Below are 21,794 nucleotides of genomic sequence, written 5' to 3' on the forward strand. Positions count from 1 at the left end.
TTTCCATGGATAAAAGCACTGCACGACCATCCTTTTCCTTCAGGCCTCTACTGCAAACCCAAGGCAAGGAAATCTCTTAGCACCATGCTGTGTGTCATTCTGTATATTGCTGGAGTTCTGTTCCACGCTTTGTACCGTACCAAGGAACAGACTATACACTATGACCTTCCTTATCATGCATTTACTCACTTTTGTCTATCGGGAAAGGTGCCAGGACTCAAGCAATTTTTTTACATTCATAACTGACGTGGCAAGCCCAGAGGTGCCGGGGCTACAAACTGCCAAGCCTGGAGGTGCTGGGGCTCAGTCTTGGCAAGCCCCAGCACAAATTAAGCCCTGACTAAAGGAGTACCTCAAATGGAAAAACAAATATTCTACACTGGTTCAGAAAGCCAGTGAAGAATAGTTGAGCCTTTAGGCTCAGCCTGAGTAAAAGGGTGGCATGTAACTACTCCATTCTAAGAGCAGCCCTAAGATTTCTTTCTGCTTGGGGTGGGGTGGGGTGGAGTGTGTGTGAAAGTAAATAACTCACTGCAGCACATCGAAGGGTGCATGTTATGTCCTTCCATTGTGCCTGACCAATTACTGTTCCCAGTGAGGGATGGAGGGGAACAGGGGGTGAAGCCAAGTTTCCATCCAAATGCCTGTCCATCTCTTCCACTTCCCTGCCCATTTGCCAGTGGGGAGTAGCTAGAGAAACCTCCTTATTCTGCTCAGCAAAATAAAATGGCACAGTCTAGCCCTACAAGACTTGAATTTACTAAATGGGATTATCACATTAACAATTAGCTGACTGATATGGAAAAGTATGTGACATAAGCAGCAGAACATGAATACCGATGGGATATTGTAGAAAGCACCATGTATACAGTTGAGAACATACAATTACAGAAATTGGATTACCATCCCAGAGAAACCCTTGGTAATCTTCATAAAAATGTGTGCTATCTGATTTCCTTGTGGCAGGAGGAAGTGGACATTCTTCATGTTCTCGCATTCAGAAGGACATGTTGCTGCAATTTTGAGTGTTCCGTTTTTGGTACCCAGCACTGGAAAATCATGGACCTTCTTGTTTGTGTACTTCTGGGTGTGGCACAACTATCCATTTATTTGTCCAAGAATTAAAAGAGTGTATAGGATTGTCTCTGTAATTAAGTCTCTAAAAGAAATAATAGGTTTCAGTTGCACAGGGTCTGTTGTTGACCTTCAAGCCCTCCAATAACTCAGCACTGGAAGGGAAAATTGAGCTTTGATTCACACATCGACCTTTGATGCCGTAGTCCCTGTCCAAATTATTTGCCTTTCTAACTGTACACTTCCTTTTCTTTATACATTTCAAAATATACTCAGAGGTGAATAATTTAGGCCAAATTATGTGAGACAATCTCATAGTAATGATCAAAAGTTACATTTTAGATATTTATCTTATTTCTAGTTCAAAAATATTAAACTCAGCATGGATTTCAAAGCTTCTTTCTCTACTAATATTTTTCCTAATCTCGGATAAGGAATTTTTATTTTATTTTATTTTATTTTTTGTGGTTGGCTATTCATTCACTGTTAGCTTACCTCCGGAAATTCTGATGACTCCAGTGTTCTTGAATCTTTACTCTGCTGGTTGATTAACATGCACGTAATCTCCGATATATGTTGTCTTGTGGCAGAAGTGAGAGTCATTGCTGTAACAGCAAGAACTGCAAAACCAAAATGGAAAACAAATACTGTCATCTACATGGGGATAATCATGATTTTAATGAAAACAGGATGCAACAAAACCTATAGAGAGAGGCAAAAGTCCATGTACTTACCTGCACTTGCACAATCTGATTTTATACTTGCGAACTGGGTGGCTGCCTGACTGCCTCCTATGGATCATGTGCCACATCTTCTAGTTCTCTTAGATGTCAGAATCTCTTAAAGGGTCATGCTGTCTATGCCTCAGCAGCATCAGGTCAGAATCTCTCAGCTGCCAGCTAATGTTCCAACTTGCCTGTTGTCACCAAGATGCTTTGTCTGTCACCCAGGAACCCAGGGTGCTCCTGCTCAGAGCAGCAGCAAAGTGCAGCCCCATACATGTCCTCATCCCACTCCCAGCTCACCCATAGAATCCTGCCCAGCAATTCTCATTCTTGCTGCACTAGCCAGGGCAGTACTTAGCCCTACATAGAAAGTGAGGAATTTCCTTACTCTTTATGACTTACATTTCTACTTATAATATTAAAGATAGGATAAAATGATCATAAGCCACATTATGTCCCAGTCTGTGAGCAACCCCTGGGCAGCCATGCCAAGGCAGAGGGGAGAGCAAGAAGCTTCCCCTACTTACACAGCCTCTCCCAGTAGCTGTCCCTGTGCTCCCTGCATTCTGGGGAGTAAAGGGACCATTGCTTCTGCTTTTCCTGGGTTCCGGATGCTGGAAAGGGGGCAGGGAATGGTGAGAAGGAGGTAAGGCCCTGGTTTTCCCCTCCCCAACCTCACAGTGGCCCATAGAGTCTGGCAATGGCACTAAGGGTTAACATCCTGATTCATTCCAATGGATCGAGCAAATTATACTCTCCATGTGCCCAAGGAGTAGCATGGGAAAGATTCTGCTTGCTGTGAGGTATAATCTCTTTCGTGCTCTTGCTGGTGTGGTGTGGCTCTGCACTCGCCCCATGCCCGGTCATGGCTTTAAAAAACCACAATCTAGCCCTATAGGTGTAATACAGTAACCCAAGACCTAAGCATGCACAGAAACAAGAAAAAGAGAAGTAAAAATAAGGAACTAACTCAGAGGAGTGATCTGTGTGTGATTTTGATAAGCTCCTCAAGTCAGCCTTCAACTGTATAAATAAGAATGGGATCCCAAAATAACATCATAGAGCTGTTCTTTCAAAATACTTAAAAAGCTTCGGCCACATTGTTTACATTGCTTCTTAAGGTGGTGGGACTTGAAGCAAGAGTCTAAAGATAAAGAAGGAAAAATTTAGGCTCGATATTAGGAAAATGCAGTCAGAGTAAGAATAACTGAGCAGTGAAACAGAAAATCAAGGCAGGTGATGGAGGCACCAAAATTGCAGATAGTCCAAGACAGATTAGATCAGTGGTTCTCAATCTTTCCAGACTATGTACCCCTTTCAGGAGTCTGATTTGCCTTGCATACCCCAATTTCACCTCACTTAAGAACTATGTGCTTACAAAACCAGACATAAAAATACAGAAGTGTCACAGCACACTATTACTGGAAAATGGCTTCCTTTCTCATTTTTACCATAACATTATAAATCGATTCAAATATAAACATTGTACTTACATTTCAGTGTTTAGTATACCGAGCAGTTCAAACAAGTCATTGTCTGTATGAAATTTTAGTTTGTACTGACAGCAGTATTGCTTTTGAGGTATCCTGTTGTAAAACTAGGCAAATATCTTGAGGAGTTGATGTACCCCCTGGGACAGTCCTGATATTTGGGGCTTTTTCTTATATAGTCACCTATGACCCCCCACCCTGTCCCGATTTTGCACACTTGCTGTCCGGTAACCCTACCTCTGCATACCCTGTGGGGTACACATATCTCTGAGAACCACTGGTTTAGATAAGGCATTAATGGGAATTTATAATTTTTTTCTCCTTTGTCATTTTCATTTACGTGTTTATAAATTCTGTTTGGTCATGCTGGTAACCTCATGTGATAACCTATGTCCATCTATCTTGGAAATGTGATACCTGTACAACTTCCTCAGGTGCTTTGCTATTTCAGGATCTCTCATTGGCAGTTTCCACAAAATTCCTCTCTATCATCCTTGCTCTGCACTTGTTTTTTGTATGTTCTTTCTTTTCATTTCATATCAGGGATCCTCCTTACAGACCTAAAGCTGGATCCTCAACATAAACCAACATTACTTCATTGACTTCAAGGGAGCTACACCAGTTTATACTAGCTGGGAATCTGACCCCAAATGCTCAACCCATCCATCCTTCTAATCACTTTCTTGGTTCAGCTGTTTAATCCAAACAATGGCCATTCACCTTCTAAGGTTGAGCCAAATTCATCCCTTGACTTTGAAGAGTTTGCTCACAGCAATAAACGCTGGTAGGGTATAGCCCCTTGAATAATAGCAAATATTTAGAGATTTAAGCAGGGCTGGCTTAATCTTTTGTGGACCCTGACACCCAGATCATGGCCCTGCCCCCTGCTTCACCCACACTCTGCCCTGCCTGCCACTCACATGGGAGTGGGGGTGGGGGTGGAGAACAGCAAGCAGAGGGAAGAGGAGACAGGGCAGAGAGGAGGGAGCAGTGAGTGGGGGCTCAGGGGGAAGAGTAGGAGCAAGGGTGGGGCCTTGGGAGGAAGAGACTGAGCTGAGGAGGGGCCTCAGGGTGGAGCTCAGGTGGAGTGGGGTGCTGCAGCCCCTTCTGCATGTGGGCTCAGACCCATGGTGCCGTTGGCACCATTTTAAACTGGATTTAAGCAATGGAGAAAATACTTTCAGCTGAGATTTACACAGAAATGGAGGTATACAATGGCCCAAATTCAAGCAGAGACAGAGGGAAACCAAATGCTAGATGAGCAGAGACAGACCAGGTCTGTGAAGTAGAATAGGCAGGAGCAAGTCCAAAAAGATTTAAAAAAAATAAGGAAGGCAATTTTGAACTGGATCTTGAAATCAATGGGGAGTAAATGCAGTTGTTTTGAGATGAGAAGAAACATAGCCTATACATGTGAAAAGGCAGCCAACAGTTTTCTACAAAGTCTGGAACATGGAAAGAAAATGAAGGTGCTGAGGTGGAGACAAGGCAGGAAATAACGCTTGCAATCACATTTTCAACTTTCCTCCAACTCTCTTCTTCACTCCTAGTTTGCCTACACTGTTCGTAGTTTGGCATTGTGGTATCTGGCAACTACAATACCGGATAATGATCGCTTTCCGCTAGTCATTCACACTCCCAATATCCCAGAGTAGGAACTGTAGAGAGAGAAAACACTCATCTGGAACTTTGTGTAAAGAATCCTGAGTAAGGATAATCATACCTGGTAAAGCTGAATTGTAATGGTATAAAGAACAGAATGGAAATAAAACACTGTCCCAGAAACTATGCCTGTGTTATTTATTTATTCATTTCCATTCAAAACTGTGTAAGAATAAATGCAGAGGGTGAAATCCTAGTCTCATTGAAGTCCATGGTAAAACTTTCATTAATTTCAGTGCGGTCAAGATTTCACCCAACATTTAAATTGCAATCCTGCAATGTGGTTCTTAAAGTACATACCTGGGAAAATGCTGCTAAAAGTCAAGTACCAGGTAGCAAATTAAACTGCTAATATCCAGGGCAAAGACCTTGCTTTTTGGGGCAGATATTGAATTGAGAAGCTACTTTTCTGCTAGTTAAGCATTAAGCAGATTGTTGATCCACAAGAATTATATGTTAGATTTTATTTTCAAACCAGGAGTGGGTTTAGCTAAAGTAACAGAGGAAAAATTATTATATTCCCAGACAAAGTCATTCTGAAGTTTGCAAACTACACTAGTGTCATATCCAGGAAGAACAGCCATGAAACTCAAGCTTTCTAGAGAATGAAGGGGTAATAGCTTCATAGACTCATAGGTCAGAAGGGAACACTGATCATTTAGTCTGACTTCCTGCACATTGCAGGCCACAGAACCTCACCCACCCACTCCTGAAATAGACCCCTAACCTCTGGCTGAGTTACTGAAGACCTCAAATCATGGTTTAAAGACTTCAAGTTACAGAGAATTCATCATTTACACTAATGTTCCTATTCAAAGTGAGAGGAATGCACCTTATGTTTATATGTAACTAAAACAGAGATTGTGGATTATAAAGTGACATCAGATCTTGCCCCTGAAACATAGGATTTGTTTTTTTCAGTGGTAGCAGAAAGAAGAATTTTATTGAGTTAGGTTTGACATACGTTTGCCAGAAGATGGTACTGCCTTATAAATCTGAATGTTTGTACAGATTCTTGTCAATGAAATAATAATAATTAATAAAGTGACAGCTATGATCTCACAGATGGTCATCTGGCACTTCGAATTCCAGGGTCTACGCACTATGCTACCTGACAAAAACTGAAATGTCATACACAGATAAAGCAGCCTTAAGTTTAATGTTAGGAATTACTTATTGAATGTGAATTTCAGGAATAGCACACTGTTTCTGGTTCATTGACCATAAAATATTATTCAAGGTCTTAGGACACAAGACTTCTCTATTTTACTTTCTTTATCAGTTGCTAGCCTGCAGCGATTGTTTTTGCAGTTTTCAATATATTATAGGTGGTGGTGGTAGTGGTGACTCCTATATTTAAATTATCTAACATTTTCCATTATAAAGAATTCTTACCAGGAGCAGATGGTATTCACCCAAGAGTTCTGAAAGAACTCAGATATAAAATTGCAGAACTACTAACTGTGATATGTAAACTATCGCTCAAATCAGCGTCTGTACCAGATGACTGGAGGATAGCTAACATTATACCAATTTTTTAAAAAGGCTCCAGAGGCTATCCTGGCAATTACAGGCCAGTAAAACTAGCTTCAGTACTAGGCAAACTGGTTGAAACTGTAGTAAAGAACAGAATTATCAGATATATAGATGAACGTGATATGTTGGGGAAGAATCAACATGGCTTTTGTAAAGGAAAGTCATGCCTCACAAAACTATTAACATTCTTTGAGGGGGTCAACAAACATGTGGAGAAGGGTAATTCAGTGGATCTCTAGTGTACTTTCAGAAAGCCTTTGACAAGGTCCCTCACCAAATGCTCTTACGCAAAGTAAGCTGTCTTGAGATAAGAGGGAAGGTCCTCTTATGGATCAGTAACTGCTTGAAAGACAGGAAACAAAGGGTACGAATAAATGGTCAGTTTTCAGAATGGAGAGCGGTAAATAGTGGTGTCCCCCAGGTATCTGTACTGGGACCAATGCTGTTCAACATATTCATAAATGATCTGGGAAAAGGGGTAAATAGTGAGGTGGCAAAATTTGGAGAGGATACAAAATTTCTCAGAATAGTTAAGTACAAAGCAGATTGCAAGGAATTACAGAGAGAGCTGGCAAAACTGGATGACTGGGTAACAAAATGGCAGATGAAATTTATTGTTGATAAATGCAAAATAATGCACATTGGAAAACATAACCCCAACAATATATCTACAAAATGATGGAGTCTAAATTATCTGTTACCACTCAAGAAAAAGGTCTTGGAATCACTGTGGATAGTTCTCTGAAAATATCCACTCAATATGCAGCAGTGGCCAAAAAAGCTAACAGAATGTTAGGAACCATTAGGAAATGGATAGTTAATAAGACAGTAAAAATAGCTTAATGACACTATATAAATCCATAGTACACCCACACCTGGAATACTGCATGCAGTTCTGGTCAACACATCTCAGAATGGTATCTTAGAATTGGAATAGGTACAGAGAAGGACAACAAAAATGATTAAGGGTATGGAACAGCTTCCATATAAAGAAGGATTAAAAAGACTGGGTCCGTTCAGTTTAGAAAAGAGATAACAAAAAGGGGATATAATAGAGATGTGTAAAATGATGAATGATGTGGAGAAAGTGAATAGGGAAGTGCTATTTACTCCTTTATATAACACAAGAACCAGGGGTCACCCAATGAAACTAATAAGAAGCAGATTTAAATCAAACACAAGGAAGTACTTCTTCACATAGTCAAACTGAGGAACTCGTTGTCAGGGGATGTTGTGAAGGCCAGAACTATAACTGGTTTAAAAAAAGAACTGGGTAAGTTCCATCAACGGCTATTAGCCAAGATGATCAGAGATGCAACCTCATGCTCGGGGTGTCCCTAGCATCTGACTATCAGAAGCTGGAAGTGGACAAGAGGGGATGGCTCAATCAATAATTGCCCTGATCTGTTCATTCCCTCTGAAGCATCTAACATTGGCCACTGTCTGAAGACAGGATACAGGCTAGATGGGCCATTGGTGACCTTTCTTTGAGAAGCTCTATAATTGTCATTGTTTGCAACAGGCTTTGATTGTCAGCAGGGGGAATGCCCTTGGGTTAACAAAGTGCCTTTTCTTTGTCCCATGAAATTCTAGTTATCTTTTGCTGAGGCATAAACTGTTAAAAATTGCCCTTTCCCATCTCTTGCTTGTGTCCTTCAGGAAAAAACTGGAAGCTTGCCAAAATAATAACAGAACACACAAACATTCTAAAGTGCCAGGCTCACACCACTGCCAAAGCAGCAGCAGTCACTGGACTGGGGACACCTGGGAGCTGCCCAACCAGCTGTAGCAGGGGAGGAGGAGCAGATAAAAGAAAAGAAAAGAACCCTGTCGCAGATACACTATGGTGCAGTCATGACCACATAATATTTTTCCCACAGGACACTTGCCCCATTCAGCGCACAGGATGAATGCACCAGGGGGCTGAATTAAGGCTGCATGGGCCACCCTAGATGTGGCATTTTCTAACTTTTCAGTGCTTGACCTTGCAACCCAAGTAACATTTTAAAAACATTTTAAAACCCAGTTTGCTGTATGTAGATTAATATGGATCCTCTTAGTAATGCGGACACTCTTTCAAGGCTGCCTACATAAGCCTACCTATAGACTGGAATTACACTAAACATTCTTTCCAGCACAACCTGCACCCATAAAGAGTACAGAAGCAGAGAAGTTAGAGGAAGGTGGTTACAGGGAATTGTCAAAAAAAGTCTTTGGTCCAGTAACACACTTAATGGAAGTATACGTGGGAGGCAAAGACTCGTGCAGCTTAGTTACACTCTAGTTACTTTGAAAACTAAAAGGTGTGCAGTGAAAATAGATGGGTGGGAAGTTTCAAACTTTTCCAGTAATGACACAGTACTGGCAACCTCAAACATTCAAAAATCAGGAGTCAGGCTGGGGCTTTAAGAAAAATACCAAATATCCTATCAGAGTTAGCTATACTGATAACCCAATCAATCATAGATTCATAGATTCCAAGGCCAGAAGGGACTATTGTACTACAGGTCAGACTAGATGATCACACAGACCATAGAACTTCCCCAAAATAATTTGTGCAGCCAATCTCATGATTTTTTGAGACCTGATTCATGAGGTGGTCTGGCTCATTCTTTTTGATCTTTTGCGTTGGCAGTACTGATATGGTCTCCTATCTAATGGCCAGGTACTATTATTGGCTCTGTATTCTGAGCACAGGAACTGCTCCTCCTACTGTCTCTCGAGGTGCAAGCCACCCAGAGCGATGGTGAGGAAGGGTCCATTGCCCCTTGTCTTAAACTCAAGCCAGTGTAGCTGCCCAGCTTCAGAGAGCGGTGCACATGATATCATTAATAGTTCAGTGCATATGCTTCCCCGGGGGCAATATACCTCTAACGCCCCCTCTCTCCACCGATGCATGGCCGTGCTTGTGTGTGGCTCCTTTGAATTTTCTTCTCAGATCCATTTAACTACCCATCTCTCTTGGTTCTTATACCACACCCATCAATGTAATGTTATTTAAATAGCTCCATTGTTCCAGAGGAATATATCTGTCTCCACGGATACCTTCATATTAGGATATTTTTTACATTACAGAATTATATTGTGTTTGAACATTATTGTAAATAATCAGGTTAGATGACATGAGTATGATGCTGCTGACCACAACTTTGCCGATCACTGTAGGCCAGGACAAATCACGTTTAGCACTGTAGTAGCCCCAGGGTTTAAATCATGATAATTAATCATGGTTAGTTGACATGACAGCGAGCATGATTATTTTTGGTGTACACTGACAAGTCTGTCATGGGCAACACCATGTCATTTAACTCAATTGATTATAATCATGTTCAAACATGATCAACTTTTGAAATGTAGACAAGCCCATAGAGTGAAGTAGTCCTTGAGGTAAATTGGAACAATCCCATGGAGAGCTTTGCAAAGGAGCACTGAAACTTTGAATCTGAATCAGGATTTAACAGGAAGCCAGTGAAAAGCGGAGCGCATGCGGTAATATCATCTGAGGAGCCTATGCTACTGAATCAATAGGCTGCTGTGTCCTGAACAAAAACAGAATTAAACTCTGAAACCAAACAAAAAGATTGGCAGTTTCATTCCTCGAAACAGTGTATTGAAACTTCATTTATTTTCTTTCAACCAAAATAATTCTTTGCATTTGCTTAGGCTTTTTTTTCAGTTGGGACCAGTCTCCACATAACACATATTATTTGGGACATTCATTCTAGACTAGGCAATATATTGTCAAGTCTTCTCAGTGCTCTTGGTGCCTCTCGCTATTTTAGCTCTGTGAGACCTTCCCCAGACACTTAGATTATACCTGAAACAAAATGCCCAGCTTCTAGAAAATGTATGATCTATCTCCTAGCTCTTTGGCATGCAAACTTCACTCTGCTTCATTTTACTTCCCTACTTTACCCTTTACTACTGGGAGAAGCAAAGAAGAGGGAAAGCAAGGGAGTAGGGCTTGCTCAACTATATATGCAGAGCCATCCTCCAATTGCAGAGAAGATTAGCTCACAGTTTCTTTGGTGGTGAGGAGAGAGAGGCAGGTGGATGCACCCTATTACTGCTTCATAAAAGCAGCAGTCTGCATCCACAGCATTTTTGCTGAAGATCTTCCCCAATTCCTTGGTGTAATGGTGGAACTAGTGGCAGTACCCCCTCTTACCACTAGGTGGAGATCCTGCCCTGCTTCTTGGAGGTATTGAGGCAGAAGGAAGGCTTCCTTCCTCCATCTTCTTCCTGCACCAACCTACCCATTGAATTCTCAGCAGGATTTGGTCCATGCTGTTCAATGTGAGACTATTTCGCTGCAGTCACAGATCTGTACACGCAACAAGGTTCAGAACATAAAACAATAAATAACGAAAACAAGCTAGCATACATGTAATTCTGTACAGGAGGACTCCCAAGTCACAAATTTGATAGAACAAATGATGGTTCAGATTGTGAAGACAAGAAATGATAAAAGTCTTAGATAAGCATCTCACCTTCATGAACAGTACAAGTTAGGTCTGGTAAGCATGAACTCCCTTTTGAAGCTTCTGAAGTGCTGAGCTTGGAGTCTGAACAGAAATAATTCAGCCCCCTTTCCCGAATGGGTGTCAAAATAAATCCAATAATGTGGTGTCCTTTTTATTTGGTAAAAACAATGAGGAGTCCTTGTGGCACCTTAGAGATTAACAAATTTATTTGGGCATAAGCGTTCATGGGCTAAAATCCACTTCATCATCAATTTACATCTTTGCACTCCTTTAGCATGCAAGTAAAACCTACTTGGACTGTCTTACACACTATGGGCTAAATTCAGCCCTGGAGAAAGCAGGCACAACAGTCATTGAAAGATACACCCACTTACTCTCAGGCTGACACATTGGGTAAAACCCTAGCCCCTTTGCAGTGAATGGGAGTTTTGCCCTCAGTTTTAGTGGGTCCAGGATTTCACCTATTACATTTTTCCCCATGCTAACTTTGATCTCTTTCAATTAAGTTGTTTATGTAACATGCAAACTATTCCTTACACCCTATAATCAAATTCCCTTTCCATATTTCCTTTATGGGATTTGCTTCAGACAGAGCAATGTGTATTGAATATATATGAATTCATTTGATGTCTTTGAATTTATGGGTAGTTTCACAGCTCACAACTAGTTTAACTAGTTCTCTCTCTAATTACAAGCTAAGGATTTGCATTCCATTTTTCTTAACAAAAATTACTTGTAAATGCTTTCTTAAGCCTCGTCTATGCAAAATTTATGCACCAAATTAACTAAATCACTGATTACACAAATAACTAAAAACTAGTTAAATAGGTGCACAAACTGTGTAGACATGCTCATCGACTATAAATTCTTCTGGGCAGCATCTTGAACAACAGGGCCTCTGGACACTACAATAATATAAATATTACATCACCAGAATATTGATTTAAAACCTGGAAACCAGACCCATTTCTAATTTTCTCTTTCACATTGGTGTTTTTGGTTAACAGCTCTATTTCAATCATCCTCTGGTTTTTATTCAAAGATATCAATCTTAAACTATTATCCCTTTTTGGAAGGATCCCCAAGGCTGAAAGAAAATTCCAGATTAGCACTATAATTTCTGAAGAAACAAAAAATGTTATTTTTGGAGCCAGGATAAATAAACTAAGTGCAGCAGCAATAAATATTCAGCAAGTGCATTCATCTTCTTGCCTATTCTGTTGGACTTTACTATCCCATTCTTGAAGAGGTACTACATCAGTCTGATAAACAAAGTAACAAATCTCTCTTGGCTGTTCTGATAATAAACATCTCCAGTTTGTCCAATCCATTGTGCCTTCATCTAGGCCTGAATCTAAAAGATCTCTCCTTAGGATACATGAAGGAGAAGCAACAGCTTCTGTCCAGCCTACTTCAGGAACACCATTTTCAGCCCTCCCCACAACACCTGCTCAGAGAAAATGACTGTCACACCTGTAACAAGTATATCAAAGCTCTGCTCACCAATCAGTTTTCAATCTTCCTAAAATTTCTTCTCATCCTCCATTGTGCATCATCAGCTGTGGGGGAAGAGGAATGTACTCCTTCACCTCCCCATCCTACGACATCACTTCTAACTCATTATCAGTCTCCTCTTCCTGATCACCATTTGCAAGAATTTGGCCTCCACCTACTGAGCCTTACCTTTTCTTAGCACCCTGGGAATAGATTTCATCAATTTTTATTTCTCGTTTTTTACTTTTTACTGTTGTACCTTCCTTAGTTAGAAAAGGCTGGTTAATGGTCATGTATAAGCTTAATCATAGCCAGATTCATAGGGATTTTAGATAAGTGATCCCATTTTGGGATTTGCATTATATTCTTTTGTCAGTGGCACCTGTTTTCTAAATTTTTTTGTTTCAATTGTACACCTGGCTTGGTGCCAGGACACCTGGATCCTTTGTCTGCTCTGCCATTGACTCACTGTGAATCCATGGGCAAGTCACTTTGCCTCTCTGTGCCTCAGTTTTCCTCTCTGGGACAATGAGAATAATGATGACACAAAGATCAATAGTGTTTCTCTTGTGATACCACTGCATATGCTGCTGAAACTCTTACTGGCTTTTTTTGCTGTCATCTTGCATTACAAATGTGTATCTAATTTGCTGTTTGTCACTCCTATTCCTGTTTCATCATTTATGCTGTCCAGGTTTCTTTTTCCCATTGAATGAATTTATGTGTTGGATTATTTTGTATCTATTAATTAGCTTTCCATTTTTCTGCCTCTCTTTCCAATATTTCCAGCTACATAGGATTTGCCATAGCTCTGGTAACAGTAGCTGATTTTCATGAGCGAATGTATGCCTTTGTGATCAGCTCAGCCACTTCTTTCTTAAATTCTTTCAGAACTCTTGGACAAATACATAGATTCCTAGGCCAGAAGGGATTATTGTGCTCATCTAGTCTGACCTCCTGTATAACACGGGCCATAGAACTTCCCCACAATAATTCCTGGTGCAGATCTTTTAGCAAAACATCCAATCTGGATTTAAAACATTGCCTGTGATAGAGAATCCACCCCGAGCCTTGGTCATTTGTTCCAATGGTTAATTACCCTCACTGATAAAAATGTACACTTTATTTCCAATCTGATGTTCTTTTTATCCAAACTTTCATTTACCTTTCACCTTGCTAAGATACTTGTCCTTCAGTCCCTGTGATTCTGCATCTTAAATATTATGAAGTACATTTCTCAAACTACCATACTGTTATTTTCCTTGTGGGAGTTGAGTGCATATCATGCTCCTATTTAAATAAATGGCAAAACTTCTCTTGACTACAGTGGAAGCATGTTGGACGCATGGGCCCCGATACTGCAATGAGCTCTGTGCAGGTAGACTCCTGTGCCCACATGAAGCCCTGTTGCTGTCAGTGCTCTTCCAGCAGCACTCTATGGCTTGACAACTATTTTCAATTCACTTTAATTTATAAACATTTGGACTGCTGAAAAGTTCCTTGTTTGGAAAGTAGGTTAAACGTGGCAGAAAGGGCCACCAACCAGTCCTGAAGTAGTTCAACATTTTGTCTCTTTCACCAACAAAAAATAGTCAAATAAAAGATATTACCTCACCCACCTTCTCTCTCTAATATCCTGGGACCGACACAGCTACAACAACACTGCAAACAAGAAATAGTAACTTGCCAGTTGGTGGAAGGATTTAAAGAGTGACTTTTTCTTCTTTAGACACTTACTCTCCATAACCCCATAACTGCTGCCATTCATATTCCATCCTCACAGGATTCCTTATTTTTGTCCCCCATATTAACCAGTCCCTTACTGCACCTTGATCCAGGGACCTAGAGTATTGTGTGTGTGGGTGTGCGCGTGCTGAAGTCCCAGATGGGACTGGGAGTTGGTAAATGGCTGTGACAGACATAACCAAAAAAGGCCAACTAGCCAATCATCATGTGGCTTTGGACCATCAGTGTTCTTGGCTATATACAGTGATTTGCTTATGGAAATTGAACATGTGACCATTCCATGAAAACCATGCAATTTATTCAGTTAAAAACCAAAGTATGTTTATAAACCCACTAGCTTCACCTGATAATACGAGAATTTTTGCACTGTTTATTAAAAGGATATCAAAAATACCCTTCAGGTTTACACACTGAGGGCTCAGTCCTGTTACAAGAATAGTTCCACTGTTGTTAATGGAGCTACTAACTTCTTGTGAGTATGAAGTACTCAGATGAGGAAGCGCTGCAGGGTCTGGGCCATAATAACTTGCCTCCAAAGAGAAAAGTTTCCATGAAATAGAGAAATGAAAACACAAGAATGTATATGTCACTGACAGCTACTGAAGAAATGATACTCTTTGTCACCCTAGTACCGTATACATTTCCCGTCTGAATTAAAACATAATTTCCACTACAGCTGGTTTCCTTGTGTTCTGGTTGTTGGGGGGAGGAGGAGCCTGTCGGCAAGTTAAGAAGAGCTATGCTAAAAAGTGTAAAAGAGGTAAAAATGAATCAATAAAATATTTAAAATAATAATAGGTTTTGTGCTAATGTACCACTGCATGCCATGTATGGTAATGAGCCAGATAACTGTGAAAAAAATTGCAACTATAAAATAATTTTATAAATGTAAAATTAAATGTGTTCACACCATAAAGGAACACACTGTAACCCAATCAGTATTTGTCCAAAACATACTTATATCTCATATATCACAAAAATCTTACTTACACAATTAAACCTATACTGTAAAAATAAGTGTAATTACTGTTCTACTTTACAACACATACAAATCAATTGGGTGGGGGGTGTTTGCTTTTTTAAGCAGCGTGATTTCCAAGGATGTACCCTAGAAAAGGCAACAGATATTTCTTTACTATCCTAGCTGGACCTGAACTGGGTGGAAGACATCCACACATTAGCTATCCTGTCTTTTTTAACCTTTTGGCTTCCATGAAGTGTGTCAGGAAGAAGAAGATTCTATCCTTCAAACATAATGTCCCTGTTAGATCTTAGGGTTACAGAGACCAACAGTCCCTAGTCCAGTATTTTGCATTGTGCTTCTATTTTGATTCCTGTAGCACCTCTGTGGGAGGATATGTCAAGGAACTGAGGAACAGTGTTAAACACAAAGTGAATCAAAAGCTGGGTCTTCCTTGCCCACTCAGAAATACAAGAGATGTTCTTGGCGGTGGCCTAGTTTTGCTGAGTCCTGCTTTCCTCTTAATTTTGATCACTGCAACTGAAAAGTCCTTGATCTCTTCCATTGCTGTTTTGTGAGCCTGCAATTGGTTGTTAGTCTTCTTTGTTACCCTCTACAGCTCTTCCATTTTTTTTTTTGTTCTGGAAATTCTTTTTCACAACCTGGCTCTCCCATTTAATTATCTCTGACATTAGCATTACTCTCATGTCCATGGATTTTTGAGTGAACATTTCCACGAGGTGTTTGAGAGAGTTTTCTTAGTTACTGGTTGCTTCAACTTGGTAGAGCAAAATGGCAGCAAAGACAACAGTAACTGAGTGAATGGGTCTAAATGATACTGCTCTTGCTATTTTATATTCAGCTCTTTTGAAAGTTATATTCTGCATATACATACAGATCTCTACATACCCTAAATAAGAGTAGACTAGGATAGTTTATTAATCCTGTGCCTTGATTCAGCCCTGGATATACCATCTCCCTTTGGTAGTAGAAAGTCCACTCAGTGCACCAGTGCAAGGAACCTGCAATCTCTCCCATTGAGGTCTCCACTGTTGATGAGCACAGATCCAGAACATAAGGCCAGTGGCCAGGGACAGGAGCCTGTCGATGGTAGCTAGTTATATGCTGAATTAGTGCATCCCCTGACTATCTTCCAAATGACTATCTGCTTGAAAGTTGGGCAAACTTTGGTACCCCAAAATGAAAATGCTAGGGTCCATCTTCAAAAGAAATACAGCATGGACAGACCAAGCTCGGTTTTATTCAGTTGCAAAAATCCAAATAATCCTTTTTACACTCAGGAATCTTCATCTCAGAAATAATATTTCTTAAATTTTTGATCCATAAAATATTTGATAATATATGACAAAGCAAAGATACATTGTGATCCTGTAGATCCCACTGTGTTTCACCATGTAAGCAGAGCATGTACTAGTCTTGTACAAAGAATTTGCTTGGCTTGTGTAAAGGTTTAACATGCTTCAGGAGAGAATGTAGTCAGGATAAAACATGATTCTGCCTCTTGGATGTTCACTCATTTACCATGTCTGGCAGTGGCATGGGTCTGTGTCTGAACATGCTCTGGAGTGTTTTATCCGTTGGTTTATAAGAAGGTAATCTTTGCGTTGCAGTGAGACTGACAAATTCTGGAGAAAACTAGGTCCCAAATAATTCTGTTATCTGTTTAAAAAATAGAAATGAAATCTCCAGTCTCAGACTTCTCTGGTAATCCCGTACAGGAATGTTACACACTTCAGTTTTGTTTTCTATAGGTTTCATGATATGTATGTCAGTGTTATTGTCTTTTAGCTTTTGCAGAATCAGAGAAACTGCTGTCCCACCTGGAGCTTTTTAGGGCCTGAATTTGCAGTTCTTACTCATGCAAAATGTCCATTAACATCATTGCAAGACTGGGAACTAAATCAGTAACTCACTTGCCTGGATTTGTGCAAATGAAGCTAATTTCACCCCAGATAATATTACCTTTAACCACATGTGTCTAATCTGGTTGCGATTGCCAAAAAAGCAGTAAGGGGAGGAGCTTTTATTTGTCATAAAACAAACAAGTTTTGGTTCATAATGCTCCCAGGCTTCCTTTCCAAATTCTTGCTGCCTGGTTATTGCAGCAACGAACACACATAGGACACTCTTTGTTCAGAGATTTCTGCAACTGCAGATATATGAAGTAAAGATAGAGTGGGAGTCTTAACTTTATATTTTCCTTTTCATCTTAGTTTTAGAGAGTCTCTGTTGGGTAAATACAGCTGGGTAAATACAGTTTTATGATAACATTTTTATATCAGCCGGATAAAGTCTGTCAGACCTGGACCTGCTACGTTATTGGTTTTCAGTTCAAACTTCTGAGTAATAATGAAGAACCTTTACAAAGTCTTGGGAAATGGCTACTTCAATTTTAAGAATCTCATTATCACTCACTAACGTCATAATTCCTACTCTAAAAATGACATCTTTTTTAAAAAAACCCACATTTTTATATGTATGGAGATAACGATCCCCAGTGAAAATCCTGCTGTACTTCTGAACCGACAAATCATATATCTGCACAATTAGTCATGGTACACAATAGAGATAATGACAGGTTTCAGAGTAGTAGCCGTGTTAGTCTGTATTCGCAAAAAGAAAAGGAGTACTTGTGGCACCTTATAGACGAACAAATTTATTTGAGCATAAGCTTTCGTGAGCTACAGCTCACTTCATCAGATGCATTCAGAAAATACACTGAATGCATCCGACGAAGTGAGCTGTAGCTCACGAAAGCTTATGCTCAAATAAATTTGTTAGTCTCTAAGGTACCACAAGTACTCCTTTTCTTCATAGAGATAATAATACTCCCATTCTCTTACCCTTTGTCCATCTTGTTTTCAGGGCACAGAATGTCTCTCACTATCTGTTTGTACAGCACCTAACTCAATGGGACCCTGATCCCAGTGGGGGTCTGTAGGTGTTACAGTAATACAGATAATAACAATTAATAGTAACACTGTGGTTAGTTTTTAAAGCGCTGTGTAAGACTAACAGCCCAGAATTGGATGCTATGCTAACTCTGATTCCCACAAAGATTACTGTACTTTGTTTACATCCTTTGCTTTTCTAGAATAAAATGCACCAAAATCTAAGCCTGACAGGTTTTGCTTAGTGCTCATTTCATTAGAGTCATTTGCAGCAGGAGGTCATAAAATAATCCTTTTCATTTCTATTGTGCCTTCCCTTGGCAGATCTCAAATAGGTTTACAAACATTAATGAACCATCCCTAATAACAGCTCTGGAAGGCAGGTAAGTTTTATTATCCACTTTTTACAGTTGGGGAAACAAAATCATGAAATGACTTTCCCAGTCATACAGCAGGGCTGTGGCAGAGCCAGAAAAAAAAAGCACACCTCTCTCATGATTCACAATCCTGAATTTTGTAACAACTAGATCAAGCTCACCTCAAGCAAGGAAAGTTTATTTCAGAGACAAAGGAAAGTAGCTTGGAAGCATCTCACCTACAGTAAATGTGGTCTCCACTTCTCCTAACATTAAAACATTTGGAATAATTTTTTAAAATGGGAAACCAAGTCTTTAAAAACTAAAAGCTTTGCAATAGCAATGAATCAGGCAGAAGTTGCTACATTTTAATATGATGTATTCTTCCATTTACACCCTAGAACAAAAATGCGAAACAACACAATTTACTCTAAAACACCACCAAGTAACCCACAAATGCAATATTAAGTCTTACTCTGCCATGGTATTCCATACAAGGTTTAGCTAAGAAATTGCCCCATATTGCTTAAAACAATCCAAATAAGTCAGTATTAGCATTCTTTACACTGGAAAACAACCACTTTGTCATTAAGTCTGAAATCTTTCCTTGTATATGAGATGAATTTGGGTGCACTGAGAGTAAAAGCTGAAAGATGGGGAAAGGGGAGATTGTGAAGGTGGAGAGGACAGGGAGAGAGAACAGTATTCAAGGAATAGAAGAAAGGAGGGAAAGAGAATGAGAGGGAGGTCAAAGGAGGTGGGCAGGAAAGAATGAGTGAAAGAGCCATGGAAGGGGAAAGAGAAGAGAAGCAGGAGGGGATAGACGGAGGGAGAGAGTGGTCATGCAGCAGTGAGAGAAAAAAAGGAGAAAGGAATCAGATAATAGTAAGGGAGGACTGGAGGAGGCTTTGTGCTGTGTGTGCCCTTACCAAGCAGCTGAAGAGGGCTGCCGCTGGAGCAGGTGCTGGGTTGGTGTGGTCTCATGGTTGCTGGTGCCGGAGACTCTCCTGCCTGACTGGAGCCTGCAGTCCCCAGGCCCAACTGAGTGAAACTGAGCGCAGCAGGTGGCTCTCTTAAGGGTGCGCGTCAGTGACCACAAACCTTTACACCATGAAACCACTTCTTCAAAAGCTGAGGGCCCAAGAACGTATACAACTGAGACCTGCACCCAAAGGAAATGGCTGTGAGAGGGGGAATAAAGGGCCTCTTTGAGGGACAGGGAGCCTCTTCCTTCTGTTGCAAGGATCATTGCAGAAGGAGCTGTATTATGTGAACCAGACTAGATATCTGTTAGTGCCACTGTATTTCTCTCTCTTGTGTTCCCTTAAACCTTAGCTCACAAGTGTTGATAAAAAATATACCAGGGCAGGTTGGACAGAGCTGACTTTTGGCCATTTAATTACAATCCAATTTTTGAAGCAAATGCAGTTTCTGCTGCTCAGTCTATGGCTGAAAGTCCGCGTAATTTGTTGGTATCTTTAGGGAGGTGCATCATTCAAGCTGTGATAACAATCCGAAAGAGGAAGATTCAAAGCAAAAATCCGAGCAAGATTCTAAATGTCTCATGGAAATACACAGCAACATATGTCATCACAAGAGGGAGAAAACTTTAAAACTGAGTGAGAGCAGCCCTCTCCTGATGATTAAGACTTTGTTCGTCAGAATCTATCAGCTGACCTGCTCAGTTTAAAACTCTTAATGAGAAGTTTCTGGTCTTGTGTTTCTGTCATAAATATAAAGGGAAGGGTAACCACCTTTCTGTATACAGTGCTATAAAATCCCTCCTGGCCAGAGGCAATGTCCTGTTACCTGTAAAGGGTTAAGAAGCTCAGCTAACCTGGCTGGCACCTGACCCAAAGGACCAATAAGGGAACAAGATACTTTCAAATCTTGGCAGGGGAGGAAGGCTTTTGTTTGTGCTCTTTGTTTACGTGTTTGTTCTCTCTTGGGACTGAGAGAGGTCAGACAGAAATCCATCTTCTCCAACCCATCCTAATCCAAGTCTCCAATATTGCAACCAGTATAGGTAAGCCAGGCAAGGTGGATTAGTTTATCTTTTGTTTTATGTGAATTTTCCCTGTGTTAAGAGGGAGGTTTATTCCTGTTTTCTGTAACTTTAAGGTTTTGCCCAGAGGGGAATCCTCTGTGTTTGGAATCTGAATACCCTGTAATGTATTTTCCATCCTGATTTTACGGAGGTGATTCCTTTACCTTTTCTATAATTAAAATTCTTCTTTTTAGAACCTGACTGATTTTTCATTGTTCTTAAGATCCAAGGGTTTGGGTCTGTGTTCGCCTGTACAAATTGGTGAGGATTATTATCAAAACTGCCCCAGGAAAGGGGGTGTAGAGGTTGGGGGGATATTTTGTGGGAAGACGTCTCCAAGTGGTCTCTTTCCCTGTTCTTTTTTAAAACGCTTGGTGGTGGCAGCATACTGTTCAAGGCCAAGGCAAAGTTTGTACTTTGGGGAAGTTTTTAACCTAAGCTGGTAAGAATAAGCTTAGGCGGGTCTTTCATGCAGGTCCCCACATCTATACCCTAGAGTTCAGAGTGGGGAAGGAACCCTGACAGTTTCTAATAGCTGGAACAGGAGTAAAGCAGCAGTTTGTGTGGGTGGGTATAGGAAGCTATTAATTTCCACAGGAAAGCTCAAACATAGCTACAGCAGCTGTGAGGACCTAGTGTGGCTTGCTTTACAGCTTGTTTGTCTAGACTACAAAAAAAGATCACCTGACTTGCCCACTCTCACAGTGAGTTAGTGAGTCATTCTATATAAAAGTGGAGGGCCCTCACTGTTAGCCTATCCTGGTCCTCTGCTCTAGTCTCTAAATTACACCCCCATATCTTTCTTCACATATGCATTTGATGTTGTAGCTCAATTATTCCTGTAATTTTTCACATCCATTGGCAATGGCTGGAAAGATGGAGTTTGGCTCATTAAAGCTGCTTGCCTCAGGTAGGGTGCCCATATCATCACTCATTGGAGTGAGAGGGGGTGGTGTAGTTCCAGAACTTCTCATTATTCTTCATTTTATTCTTCGTATTTTATTGATTATTTATGAAGCACTAACAATATGTTTGGCACTGTACAAGAAACAAAATACAGACAATCCCTGCCCCAAAGAGCTTGCAGTCTAAGCAAGACAGACTCAGTGTAGTTAGGATGCTCTATGAAACCCAGCAGAAGCAATGACTAGGATTTTTTGTTATTAATATTGGTTGAATAATTTCTTATGGGCATCATGGAAAATGAACCTTTAGGAAGGATTTAAATGAAAAGAGTGTAGTAGCTTGATGGACCAAATCTGGGAAGGCATTTTACACATTGAGGATTGCATAGAAAATGTCACAAA

General features: G+C 40.4%; 1 protein-coding gene across 1 annotated transcript in view; it reads right to left on the reverse strand.

Annotated features, from left to right (window-relative positions):
• FLT3 (fms related receptor tyrosine kinase 3) overlaps nt 1–19,437 on the reverse strand; it is a 75,401-nt gene extending 55,964 nt beyond the window's left edge. The window contains exons 1-2 of the mRNA XM_084617271.1: nt 19,370–19,437; nt 1,570–1,694 (exon numbers count right to left, since the gene is read on the reverse strand). Coding sequence (XP_084473397.1) covers nt 1,570–1,694; nt 19,370–19,424 — 180 coding nt within the window. The 5' untranslated portion in view covers nt 19,425–19,437. The remainder of the gene's footprint in view (nt 1–1,569; nt 1,695–19,369) is intronic.
• Between the last annotated feature and the right edge of the window lie 2,357 nt (nt 19,438–21,794).

Source organism: Lepidochelys olivacea, assembly GCF_965140295.1.
Source record: "Lepidochelys olivacea isolate rLepOli2 genome assembly, chromosome: 1".
NCBI classification, from domain to species: domain Eukaryota; kingdom Metazoa; phylum Chordata; order Testudines; family Cheloniidae; genus Lepidochelys; species Lepidochelys olivacea.